The sequence below is a fragment of the Phaseolus vulgaris genome, chromosome 2, assembly GCF_000499845.2.
Source record: "Phaseolus vulgaris cultivar G19833 chromosome 2, P. vulgaris v2.0, whole genome shotgun sequence".
Classification (NCBI taxonomy): domain Eukaryota; kingdom Viridiplantae; phylum Streptophyta; class Magnoliopsida; order Fabales; family Fabaceae; genus Phaseolus; species Phaseolus vulgaris.
Window position 1 is genome coordinate 34092157 of NC_023758.2, and position 13624 is coordinate 34105780.

The 13624-nt window shown below is 28.1% G+C and overlaps 1 protein-coding gene and 1 long non-coding RNA gene across 2 annotated transcripts; one reads left to right on the top strand and one right to left on the bottom strand.

Annotated features, from left to right (window-relative positions):
* Positions 1–4767: 4767 nt before the first annotated feature.
* On the top strand, positions 4768–6272 carry LOC137811611 (uncharacterized). Its single transcript, XR_011081107.1, has 2 exons — positions 4768–5189; positions 6072–6272. It is a non-coding gene; the product is annotated as an uncharacterized lncRNA (long non-coding RNA).
* A 3127-nt stretch (positions 6273–9399) lies between these two features.
* On the bottom strand, positions 9400–12768 carry LOC137811612 (type IV inositol polyphosphate 5-phosphatase 9-like). Its single transcript, XM_068613411.1, has 7 exons — positions 12241–12768; positions 11946–12053; positions 11521–11845; positions 10914–11098; positions 10097–10205; positions 9848–10002; positions 9400–9756 (listed from the first exon to the last, which is right to left on the bottom strand). Exons 1-7 carry the CDS (start codon positions 12402–12404, stop codon positions 9510–9512), a joined length of 1293 nt encoding a protein of 430 aa, XP_068469512.1. The 5' UTR covers positions 12405–12768; the 3' UTR covers positions 9400–9509.
* Between the last annotated feature and the right edge of the window lie 856 nt (positions 12769–13624).

The window sequence follows — 13624 nt, forward strand, 5'->3', positions numbered from 1 at the left end:
TTGAAATCTCATTTTAAAGCAGAGAATTAATCCCGTTAACTTAGTTCCGAAAACGTGAAAATATATTTTTTACTACTTAGATTTGAAAAACAAAACATCACATTGATAATGTGGAATTAAAACTTGCAGTCGTGTTTGGAAAATAGTGTTGTCCTGCTCCTTGCTTCTGTAAGCCTAAAATAGTACAGGACCACATTGCTTTTATTTGTTTGCTATAGATGTGACACTCATCCATAACTAGACCACCAAAGAACCATTGGCAAAACTAAGTTCAAACAATGTGTTTAATTTTATGCAAAAATAAATCAGAAATTTAGAGAGAATATTGCTTTTTAGTCGTTGATAGAATATTGTTGGAATACTTTTAATTAAAATTAATTTTGAATATGTAATTATTTAGAAAATGACAATGAAGCTGATCCGTTCTTTATAAGTTTGTTCTACATTTAGTCTGTTTTATATAGAATTTGTAAACTGATTTTACTAGTACAAATCCATAAGGATTGACCTGCAGACTTGCGAATCAACACATAAGAAATATTTTTTTTTTAAATTAATAAAAAATAAATTTTTATCTTTTATTTAAATCAATTAGATAAATAATTTTACAATGTTATTTTTACGAGACATGCGTAATAAAATATGAGTAGAAATTTCGAAATTTATTATTTCTAATTCTTTATTTTAAAACATTTTTATTGTAATTGTTCTGATAAATGATATGCTTAGCATATTATGCAACAAATTCCAACAAGTTTTATACTCTAAAGTTCACTAACTAATCATTTGTGATATATATTACATAATTAATAATTCATAATTTTTAATATTTTTAATCCATGTTAATGTATAAATTAGTAATTACGTAGGTGTAATCGTAGTATTTAACTTTTGAAATAAGACCAAAATTAATACCAAAATATTTTTATAGAAAACAGAGTGTGGGTTATTAGCTTTGGATTTCGAGAAGGACTCTAAATAAAGTCATTAAGTATTGAATGATACTTCATCTATATAATATTCTCTTTCTTAAATGAGAAAGAGATTAAAAAGTGATAATAATATAAAAAATGATAAAGAGTAAGAAAAATGATACTCATTTAGTTATTTGTGTCAAAACGGGCTGGTGCGTTTGTGTTCGTGCACCTTACATTTGGTTCGTCCGGTAAAAGTGACACTAAGTTGAATTTGTAGGTAGTGACTTGTGAACTTGTATCTTAATATATGAAAAAATTATATTTTTTTATTAAAATGTTTTTTTTTCATCCCATCAATTTTTTTTCACTCATCAATTTTGAAATTTAATTTTCGTAATTTAAAAGTAAATTTTAGATATGAAAATTTAGAAGAGAAAAAAAAAATAACTTTTCTGAAACAATTATTTTATCTTTTGGAATATGGAACAACTATTTTGGCTTTCAAAATTCGATTTCTAGAATTGATAGGGTGTGAAAAAAAGTTTAATCAACGTGCTGAAAGAAATCATTTTTATTATTATACGGGCTAGCAGGCTGACCCGTTTTGTCTCGCTATGTCAGCGAAACTAAGCAGGTTAGCAAGTCAAAATAGTAAGTTCGTCTCACGTTTCTTATAATGAGCTACAAATTAATTTGCACAACCCGCCTCACATTGGTGTGTGAGTTTCTCGGATGATTCTTGGCTATTTGTGGGTGGGTTTTGGTAAGATCTTACAGGAATTTTAGGTGATTTTTGTAACCAAGGTTGGAAATTGGATTCTTAGATGTTTCTTTGGATGGGTTTTATTGCAAAATTATACAAACTTTTCCAAAAAATTTGTGGAATTAAATTAAGTGTTATAATTTAGTAATATTTCATAAAAAATTACTTATAAACTTTAATTGATAAAATAATTATAATTCAACTCTTAATTTAGGAATTGGAATCTTTTTATCTACAGCCATTCATGTTAGAATTTTAAAAAAAATAGTACATATTTTTCTTATAATTTGATTTCCGAAACAAATAAATGTGGACATATAAACAGCCTGTAGTTCTACTATAATATTAATAAATTTAATTACGCATCTTAAAAGTGAATCATATATTTTTTTTTTTGGTTTTACACTGTCCACACACGTGAAGGTTAAACTCATAGATGAATATGGTGACACGAAAGTGTTTGCAATGAAACAAATTGAGAAAAGATTTTTATTTTTGGTGCAAGTGTCGGAAGGTGATCCGATGATGTAGGAAAGGAAGAAGAACGAGTCTGTAGATAGAGGCACCATTGGTGTTTGAATTTGTTAAATATATCCATCACTCATTTCATTTCAACATTGTTTATTCACATGTGAGAGACATTTAGTTGCTTTGGTCATCATCGCGAAGAAGAAAAAGCATGGGTGATGAAGATGAGTGTGAGCGAGTTTTCAAGCGGTTTGATGAGAATGGCGATGGGAAGATCTCGTTGTCGGAGTTTGCAGAGGCTCTGAAAGTGTTGGGATTAACTTCACAGGAGGAAGTTGAACGGCGAATGGAAGAGATTGATAAAGACGGCGATGGTTTTATTACGTTGGAGGAGTTGATTCAATTTCGTAATGACAATCCTAACTTGATGAACGATGTCTTGAACAAACTCTAATCTTTCTCATCCTTTTCATTTCTTCAATTCTCATTTTTCATTCCAGGATATATGCTGTTGTAACATGATAGTTTTAAAATTAACATATCGTATCTCAATTATATTTTTCGTTGTCATTATATGAAATATTAAAATAGCTAAAACATATAGTTTTAGATACAAGAACTAAAATAGAAAATACTAGTAATTGTGGGATACACCAAATAACGTATGAGCATGGTGATAAGGTTTAACCTCAATGCTGTATGTGCTAATTAATTCTTTTTACAAGGCACTGAAACTTTTTTTCATTGTTATTTTTAGTAAAGTGATAAAAAAACTTGAGTTCCATTAGATTTTCTGTTCACTTCACTATTATGTGCTGACAAGTTTAGAAAGTTACACATTGAATAGAACTGGAGAAGTTAAAGAAAAAACCTTCATACGTAAAGATTTTAGTTGAATATTATGTAAAGTTTTGTAGTGTAGTTTATTCAAGTTCGTTTATTGGAGATCTAGAGGATGCTCTAACTTCTTTATTTCTGCAATTGTGATATCAATGACATGGTTAGAAGAGTTATTGTCCTACGTAGTTCAAGATGAAAAAAACTTGGATGATTAATATTTTGATACCATTATAAGAAGTTGTTGTGATATCCTTTGAAGATCACGGAATTAAAATATGTTAAAAAATAATAATTGAGTAAAAGAAAAAATGTATTTAAATTTTATAAATGTTATATAAAATACTTTAATTTTTTTAAAATAATTAATTTAATTTATAACATTATAATAAGTATTTAGATTTTGATATAAATTAGTTAAATTAAATTTATTAAATTGATTAAGTGTTTAATTTTAAAATTATTTAAAAAAATTATCTTATAAAGAATCCAAAGACGTAGAAAAATAATAATTGAGTACAAAATACATATTTAAATTTTATAAATATTAGGTAAAATATACATAAATTTAGGAATATGAATTTATCATGATGTAATTAATGAATGTAAAATATAATGGATGTATCTAAAATAGAGAATCAATTTATCTTAATGAACTGGTTAAATGGTGTCATATTTTTTGTAATGGTTAAATGAACTGGTGATTTTACTTTGATATCTATTGTTATTTGAAAGATGTTATTTGTCATAATTAAAGCATAAAATCATTTTAAAGATTTATCGAGAATATTTATGATAAAAACATATATATTAAGAATAAGTACGTGAGTAAGTAACTTATTCTTAATTTTTAAATTACCCTAAACTTGACCACATGTTCTATAAATGTAATTGTTATAGTTATTGAATATAATCTCCAAAAGAAATTTATGTTTTTCAACTGAAACACATGATAATATAGTAAGTTTTGAGTCACGAGATGACTCATGTGCAATATTCCATATAAGTATGTTAATAGAGTTTCCCAATGTACTAAATAACATATTCATAGATTTATGTTATTTTATTGTATGTCGTTGACCTCGTATTAAAGAACATAAATGTTGTACCATGTAAAACAATTCTCATTGCATGAATAATAGGTCTTTGACATAGTAATTTTAGTATACTTAGTTCTTAATAAATATAACATATATGTCTCCATTTCGATTGAGTCTGGTATAAAATGAATTTAGAATCATGGAATAAAGTTTATCATTAGATTTTGGATTATAAGTTTATAACCTTAACTCATTGACATTTTGGGTGCAGCATATGTACTTGTGTTTTTTATTGCAGTTAGTAAGGTAAGAGTTGAACTAAGAACTCAATTATAAAGGCTAAAAGAGAGTTTCATAAGCAATTTCAATAACATGGTTCATTATATTCATGATATCAATTTAATTATGTATTTATTTTTGTTGTATAAATTAAATTATTTTCTTTTTATAAATTAAAGGATTTTTTTTGTATAAATTAAATATATTTTTTGTTTTATAAATTAAATATATTTTTTTGTTGTATAAATTAAATTAAGTTTTTGTTGTATAGATGAAATGAATATTTTTTATAAATTAGATTATTTTTGTTGTATAAATTAAATTGTTTTGCATAAATTAAAATTATACATTAAATTCATTTATTTGTTGTATAAATTTAAAATAAAATGAATTAAACTTTTTAAAGTTTTAATTTAGTTTTTATTAAATTACATTTAAGCTATGCGTCAGACGTGACCGATGCATAGTCTACCTATTTATCAAAATTTTCACGGTTTGTCCCACACTGTGTTCCACTCACGTTTTCCCCCAATCCAAAAAATCTAAAATGATTTTCCCCCTCTTTCACTCTGTCTCCAGCTGCACTCCACCCTCCACCACCGTTGCACTCACCCCACCGCTACACTGTAGTGTATCGTCGTCGTCAGCGCTTCACCATCGGCGTTGTACTTTACTGTTGTCATCAACGTTCTACCGTCGTCGTCAGTGCGCCGCTTTGTTCCTACGATTGTCGTTGTCGTTCACTACCCAGTCGTCCGCTGCACTAGTTGTTTTCTGTTCTCATATTTTGGTCTTCGTTTTTTTCTTATTTTCATTTCAGATCTTGTCTTCTTCACGCCTCTTTGTTGAGTTCCACCTCCTGCTTCACAAGTTCAGGTTGGACAGGTAAAGTTTTAAAATTTAAAATTTTTATTCAATTTTATTGTTTTGTTGCACTTGTGGTCTCTGTTGGGCTGTGTGTTGATCTGTGAATATTGCGTGCGGTGTGAATGGACATTATGGTGAGACTAAAATTTCACTTTTTTTAAAGTTAATGGAGATATTTTTTGAACTTTTTTAAATCAGTATGCACATTGTTAATATGGATGGACGGTTAATATGGACATTGTTAATATGGACTTTTTGTTAATGTAGATGTACAAGTTTCTTATTCACTTTTTCCATTGATTATGTTCAATTAATGATTATGTAGAATTTCACACTGATTATGTTTTAATAATTAAATACATTTAGAAGTTTTTTTTATTTTTTTATTGTGTTTAAAAGAAAATGTTGGTGCTGCCGAGAATAAACTTTTTTCATTTTTCCATTTGGTTGTTTAAAAAAAGATTAAAAGGTGAGGGATGGTGAGGGATGTACAAAATAAAAAGGTGTCGCAGAGAGTAAAAAATTATGGGCAACAGATTTATAACTTCCACCTAGGAGTCTTTTTTTCTCACTCAACCATTTGCTTCCGGCACTTTACAATCTGAACATGTGATTGAAAATCAAATGCTTCGTGCTGAATTTAGTATGTGGAGTCAAAAGTATGCACACTTGGAGAATGAGATAAAGGTTATAAAGGAAAAACTTATCTCAATGGAACGTGACAAAAATGCTTCCAATAGCACAACTCAATCCGATCACGAGTATGATCCAAAGTAGGATGACCAACCTGTACCTTAAAATGCATCCTAGACTGTAAACTTAATTATTTGACATTTTTATTATATACTAAGTATTTTAATTATTTCATTTATTTATTTATATTGTTTGTATTTTTTACAGGTTTTCATAGATCACATCATTATGGAATTCATTTTATATTTTCATTGACATTCTTCTATGTAATTGAATTATTTAACATTTTGAATTTTAGTACTTTTAGTTAAATTTGTAAAGTACAATTTTAATTTTAAGTTTTATTCTAAGTATTCATATCCACTTTGAATATTTGAATGGATCAAAGACTTTGTTTAATTATTTCTATTATTTTTTGTATTGTGGATGTGTTGTGAATGATAACAATTTGTCTAAATGTGATTTGGTCGATATTTATTGTTTACGGGGTAAACTGGCTAGAAAAAAATTGTTTTTTTTCATCCCTTTATGCGTCGGCTTTTGCCCACGCCAACTTTTATTTTTTATATTAATTAATTTGTGCGTTAGCTTTTGCAGTCTATTTTTTTTTTCATTTCGTGGCCAAACCAATGCTTAGGCGACATTTTAATTTTGTGTCGGTTTGGCCCACGCATAAGCCGTTGCAATTGCATCACTTTTACGTCGGCCTTACTGACAAAATTTGCGTCCGCTTTGCGTGGGCTTGGTCCATGCCACGTGCGTCACATTTGCGGGCCAACAATAATTTTCATTTGCTTCCATGGCTTTTCCGTAGGACTGTTGGCCCACGTAAATCAGACACTTATGCATCCATTTTTATCCCGTTACATCCGTTTTTGGCCCATGAAATATTATATTTTTCTTGTAATGTTTGCACTAGTGTATGCATTAATTTTGTATTTGCATGATTGCACAAAATAATGTATGTGTGTGTGGTCTTTAAATACATTTAAATATATTTTTAAGTCAAACACACATCTAATGTTGAATTTTTAAAATTTGGAAATCATAGTACCTCACTTTTCTCCATAACTTGAATAATCATTTGATATCCATTTAGAAACTATTTTATAAAGTTTTAGTAATAATAAAAATTAATTTAGATAACAATAATTTTTTAGTTTATAAAATAGTATCTAACTTACTCAATACAGTGACTAATTATTTTTTGTGTGTCTAAACTAGTTGTTATTAAATAATTTTCTTGTAGTGTTTGGATAAGAAAACTAGGATAATTTTGTTTAAAAAGGGTGGTGTTTGGTATATGTGATTTTTTTCTCCATCTTTATTTTTTTTATAAAATATATACAAAATAGTAAATAAAAATGTATTATATAATTGATGGATTGAATTGAGTTTACATCTTTATGGGAGGAAACCATGATTGAAAATATGGGGATAAAAATATAAAATTTAGAATTCATTTAAGAAATATCATTACAAGAAAATTATTAAATAGAAACCAATTTTAAAGACAAAAATAATTTTTTTGTTATATTGACTAAATTATATACTATTTTATAAACTAAAAAATTATTGATATTTAAAGTGTTTCTATTATTAATAAAAAATTATAAAGTAGTTTCTAAATTAGTATCTAACCATTAGCTACAAAAGTTTTAGCTACTAACTACTTTATATTCTAAATTAGTCTCTATTAAGTCTCTATTAGTCTTTCAAAGACAAATTTAAAATATAAAATATTAGTAACTAAAACCTTGATAGCTAATTTAGATATCAATCTATAAACTCCTTTATCATTTTTTATTAATAATATAGATCGCTTTAAATACTAATAATTTTTTAATCTCTAAAATAGTATCTAACTTAGTTAATATAGTTACTAATTATTTTTTATCTTATATTTAGTTATTATTTAATGATTTTTTTAATGTATATAACATTAAATTTATACAAAATATTTATAAACATGTGTATTTTAAATTATAAAAGAATATATATAATATAAAATATAATTAAATGGAAAATAATATCTCCTTTATCGTTTTAAATTTAAATACGTGAATAATTAATTTTACATGTTACTAAAAATCTTCATAAACTTTTCGTGAAAATAATATCTTTCATTTTATTTTTATAAATGAATAGTATCAATTGCTTCATACAACTATATCAAATTATGAAATAAATTATGTTACTTTTTTTAGATGGTAATCAACAATCACTAAGAATGTCCTTTTTTTCAAAATTTAGACAACGATATATTATTTTGAATAATTTATTCAACACAAAAATCACTTGAAATCTTTCCAACAATAATGAGATTAAAAAAAAAACAAAGAAAAAAAATATAGAAAGAAAAATGATGAGAAAAAGAACATTGGTTGATGTGCAGTGAATAAGTTTGTCTCATTAATAAGGGTAAATAAAAAATTATCGTATTGATATAAAGAAAAATTCGATAAATTTTTTTTGATTGTAAATGCAATTATATGTATATTTTAAAATAAATAAAAGTTATAAAAGCATAAAAGTATTAAAAGTTAATTGATACCCGAATATTTTATCTGATAACATTATGATCTCCACAATAAAAAATATAGCAATGAAATAATTTTATTAAAATTTCAAACATAAATAACATTCAAATATATATTTCAATGGACAAAAGTTAAGAAAATAATATATATATATATATATATATAATGTTGTAAAAAAAAAGAAATATAACCAACTCAATAGTTTTAACATCTTACCCCAAGCCTAATTTGGTTTTTACATCTGTTCATACTAAAACTTAATATCCAACTCAATGGACAATATGTGTAATGAATTGAATTATATTTAACTTTAGCACTCTGAATACTTTTGGTTCGATTCAATCCATTTATGATAATATGTATCGATGTGAATAAAACCACTATTAGATGAGCTTTTCAAGGACCAATGATAATAAAAGGTTATGTTATCAAAATTCTGATAGAGATGGATTACACAATCATATTATAAGTTTTTTTTTTCTTATCTCTAATAATATTCCACTTTGTCCTAGAAACACCACTTAGCTCAATTTTTTTTCACCAATTGGATTTATTAAATGATATCTTCTACGCGTATGAATAAAAAAAACTAATATGCTCATTTCATGCACAGAGGATGAGAGGGTGATGTTCTCAATTCCTATCAAAGACAACAATTAAAGGCCTTAACTAGCTCAATAATTGCCTTATAATTTATTTTTCTATTCTGTATGCTATATAGATTTTTGTTTATAATTTTATATCATATAAAGCATGCAATTTATTTGACTCTCACGTAAAAATCTACAAAATCATATTCATTTATTAATTTAGGTGGTTTGGTGTTTTAAGTAGGAAATTATTTCGGGATTATACTGTTTTTTCAATAGCTTTAACATTTATTTCCATGTTTTGTCACATAAACAAAAATATTAAGTTTCCCATTTTCCTTCCACTGAATTTCTAGCTCTTACTTCTTCTTCTTTTTTATGTAAAATTAAACATTTATAAACATCTACCAGACCAAAGTTCTTTTCTTAAAAGAAAACAAGAACAAAATGTGCAACCACAACAGAGTGCAATGCTAAGTTTTGAAGTCTCTTATGAGCCACATTTTTATGCAATTTCATAACCGGAAGCTTGATCGTTCTGTACGTACAAAATCATCAGTGGTGGAAACTTCAAAGGGAGTTTTAATTTGGTCGAATCTTTCTGATAGGAACATGCTTTGCAAGTTTTTCATGAGCTTGGGTAAAACCCTGACTTCTGCTATAAACATTGCCTTAACAGGTCTATGATCTGATAGTTTTGATTCAATTCTAGTGTACTGAAGTTGCTTTAGACCCTCTCCATGCCACACTATTCGATCACACCTACGTTAACAACAAACAATGATTTAATAAAAACAACATTCAACAGTAAATGTTATGGATTTTTTTATTTTCTTTTTATGTTTTCTCTTACCATGCTGGTGCTCTTCTCTTCTCTGTCTTTTTCCCCTGATAGAAACATCCATAGTAAATGTCTGAATTCGGACAATATTTGTAGGTTGGTGCAAATTTAATTGCTCCTTCATGCCATTCTCTCAACATGTTTCCAGTCATTAGCTCCATTTTTAGCTTCATTTTCATTGAAGATAATTAAGTTAGATAAAAAATATTTGAAAGGATTCAATTCAAGAACAGTTCTAAGTCTCCAAGTATATATATAAACCTGATCATTTTCTAATAAGGAATCCCAGTCTCCTTTCTCAACAAGCAAGCGTGTGGTTTCTTCTGGTAAAGAAATTCTGTAATTTAAATCTCCAAGCAATATTACATGACTGCACAAACCCACGAGTTGTTAATTAAGTGCCTAAAATAATACAAGATATTGTGTATCATTGGAAGTACAATACAACCAATTATATGCAAGTTGGAGTTATTATATTTCCTTAATTTAATGCTTCAGTGGTCAATATGATGTTCATTGTTACCCTCATTTAAATATGCTCTACTTTGTTTAAGACAAATGTTTCAATTCAAGAGAATAATGCAGATTAAAGAATGTAACTGATATCTATTTACATTAAAATTAATTCTGAACTTTCTTAGCACCACTTCTGTTGTCCTTTTTCTCTTATATTAAGTATTCAAGGTATTTAAAAATTAATATTATGTTAATCCCTAAACATTTACTAGTGCTAATACATCTTTTTGGATAACTTTTTGTTTACTTAAGGAAGATCAGAACAACTTCTTTACAAATTACAACCTCTGAAGTAAAATCACTTTGTATAGTTTAAAACATTAAAACAGTGAAGAATAGTATACTAATTTTTGGGGGCATGATTTCTGTTGGACATATTCAAAGTCCAAGATTATGTCATTAATGATGCTTCTTCTTTAAACAAATTATTTAGTATGCATTTAGTATTTGCACCTTGTTTACATGGTTTTTATTTGGGAAAGGTCCATGACAATTAAATTAAAAGCAAGGGGGGCAAAATTATTATGAATGAGTTTGTTGGACTTTTTCAAACTTCACTTACTCATGATCAAGAATGGTTCTTGGCAAATCAAGCAAAGGCCCTCTAGGAAAGCTTGTCCTGGAAAAAATTTCAGTAACATTAGAGTTTCTGTGTTTCTCATCCCCTTCTCTGCCCCCTGAAGCAAGATGGCTGCACACAAAGCAGAAGCTTGTTTCATGTAACTGAAATCTCACTGATACAGAACCCTGCAAGTTAATAGGAGTTTTGAAACACGAAAGCCAAAATCAACCCAACTAGGATTTTAGATAACCAATTCTGATGTGAGCTTAGATTATTGACTATTAAGCTCTAACTGAGACATAAAAAAGAGTCTATACATAATTTATTTGGGCTTATAACAGTTGTGATGGTTTTTCCATAACGATTTTTCTGCTCATTTCAGTTTCAAAATACTTCTTAAATTTCTTTTTGTTCAAGTCTCTGAATGATGCTTATGAATAAACTCTTGTGTGATAAACATTACCGAACGTAGTTGTTTACCAATAGTGCCTAATGTGCTTTATAAAAGATTGATGTTGACAGTGATGAGTGTGAGAGAATAGTACAAAACAAATACGTATATTGAGGTACAAGAGTAACATGAATTGAGTGGGGTTTGTTGGGTTACCTTGTTTCCTAAGCACCCCATTACGCCACAGCCTACACATGACACGCTTGGATGCCGAATGAATGGACAAAGATCTCTTCTGCTCCACACAGATATGAATATTCCAACCATTTGCTTGCTAATGATACATTGAACACCATGTGGGGCTTCACAGTACTTTGTATTCTGTAGCTCCTCATTCTTATTACCATCACTTTGATCTTTCACCCTCTTATGTGCTTTCTTGTTCAGAGCTTCCCTGATTAGGGAATTCCATTTCATGGAAATCTCATTGTTTTCCGATCCCAATACATTTGATGCTTTTAGAGGCACTACTTCTTGAAACCTGGATTGGGAAACAGTAAAAATAAACATAAAAAAATTAGTCATCAAAGTTGAAGTTTCTTTATTCACATTACAAAAACCTGAACCAGTTCTGACAGTACCCTAGTATATAGATGTCACAAGAGTTGTTGCATGTCTCCAATAAATCATCTATATTCAAATCATCTTCTGGTGCAATCCCACCAACGTTCCATGTACTAACAAATACCCTTAGCATGAAACAAAATACACTGTCAGAAAAAAAAGAAAGGAGAACATAAAGAACAAAACCATAGAAGAAAAACCAACCCAGACAATAACACTGCAGTTTTATACAAGTTTTCAATATATGTGAAGCATATAAGATAGGAAGAAGTAGCTGCATAAACTAGAAGAATAGGATAGTTTTGTTCTTACTTGCATTTTTGTGTGTCCTTGTGATCCTTAAGAATGGTTTTTGAGTTCTGATCAAAGTCTACAATACCCAGCAAGGGTTCTTTACAAGTAGGATAATCTGCTATAAAATTGCTGCTTCCTAGTCGCTTCTTGAATATCTTATTAGCCACTAACGTAGGCCACATGTCCTAAAGCAATTTGCATACACAGAGGGAGGTGTACAAAATTTGAGAAATGAATGATTGGGAGAAGGTGATACTAGAGGTGGTGAGTGCTGGCATGGTAATGTGGTGTTATTCAAAACATAGAAAGCATTTATAGAAAGTCCAAAAGTAGAAACAATAAGGAGAAATGGAAAAAAGCATTGTGGGGAAGAGGGAGGGTTGTGGAGGTTGAAGAGGTGGAAGGGCTTTCATATGACGCAAAAGATGATGCACCTTTGGCTGCATTGATCGTCATATACATATTTCAAATATAAGAACATTGTCCCCGTGGGAGAAAGATAGAGAAAGCTGGTACAAAACATGGGTCTACCCTTCTTGCACATTTGAATTTTTCTGTTTGTTGAGTAGATTTTAAAGGATATCTTAATGTTTCCCAAATTTAAATTGTTGAAGATGGGTGCAAGTGGGAGTGTGGTCCATAACAAAATAGGCAAGTAGATAAATAACTTGTTATTATTGCCCCCATCTACATGTAGTCAAGTATTTTGCTCATATGTGAATAAAATATGACAACTTTCTTCTTCTTGGTGGTTGCTTCAAGAACAACTTCTACTCAAAAATGGGTTATATTATATCATGGAACTAAATACCCCTCAATTTGCACCATGATTGAATCTTATATAAAACATGACAAACTTTTTCATAAGGGATGAAAAAAAATATCACAAACTAAAATTAGGGTAAATACAAATTAAACATAATACTTTTTGCTTGTATTTTTTTTTTTAATAATATAGTTTTCATATGGTAGATGATGGTTGAAACATGTGAGTTATCATCAGTCTAACATGATAACCTTTTATAAAAAAAATTAAACATAATTAGCTTTTAGAAAAATGGTTTTACATATTAGTTTATGCATGATTTGTTTTTATTTATTTATTTGTTATTTTTCTATCTAGTTTATTGAAGAGTTTCTCCAATCAGATTCAACTATATTGATAACTTATAAGATTAATTTGAATGCTTAATACGTAATTGTGTTCAAGAAATGAAAAAAAAAATTGTTTTCTAAATTAATTTAATTAATATCTATTCTAAACACAAATATTTGTCATTAAAAATACATGTGTTCCGAACAAAAAAACCTGAAGTCGTTGATATGTATTTTTGTATTCATTACTTTTGGTGAGATAAAACTATTAAAAATTTTGTACTACAATTTGTTTAGTAAAATTATG

Coding starts and splice junctions, on each gene's coding strand:
- LOC137811612 (XM_068613411.1), bottom strand. CDS start 12,404: ATGTGGCCTACGTTAGTGGCTAATAAGATATTCAAGAAGCGACTAGGA. Junction 12,054..12,240: donor AAGGACACACAAAAATGCAA/GTAAGAACAAAA, acceptor TTTCATGCTAAG/GGTATTTGTTAGTACATGGA. Junction 9,757..9,847: donor AAGAGAAGAGCACCAGCATG/GTAAGAGAAAAC, acceptor TTGTTAACGTAG/GTGTGATCGAATAGTGTGGC.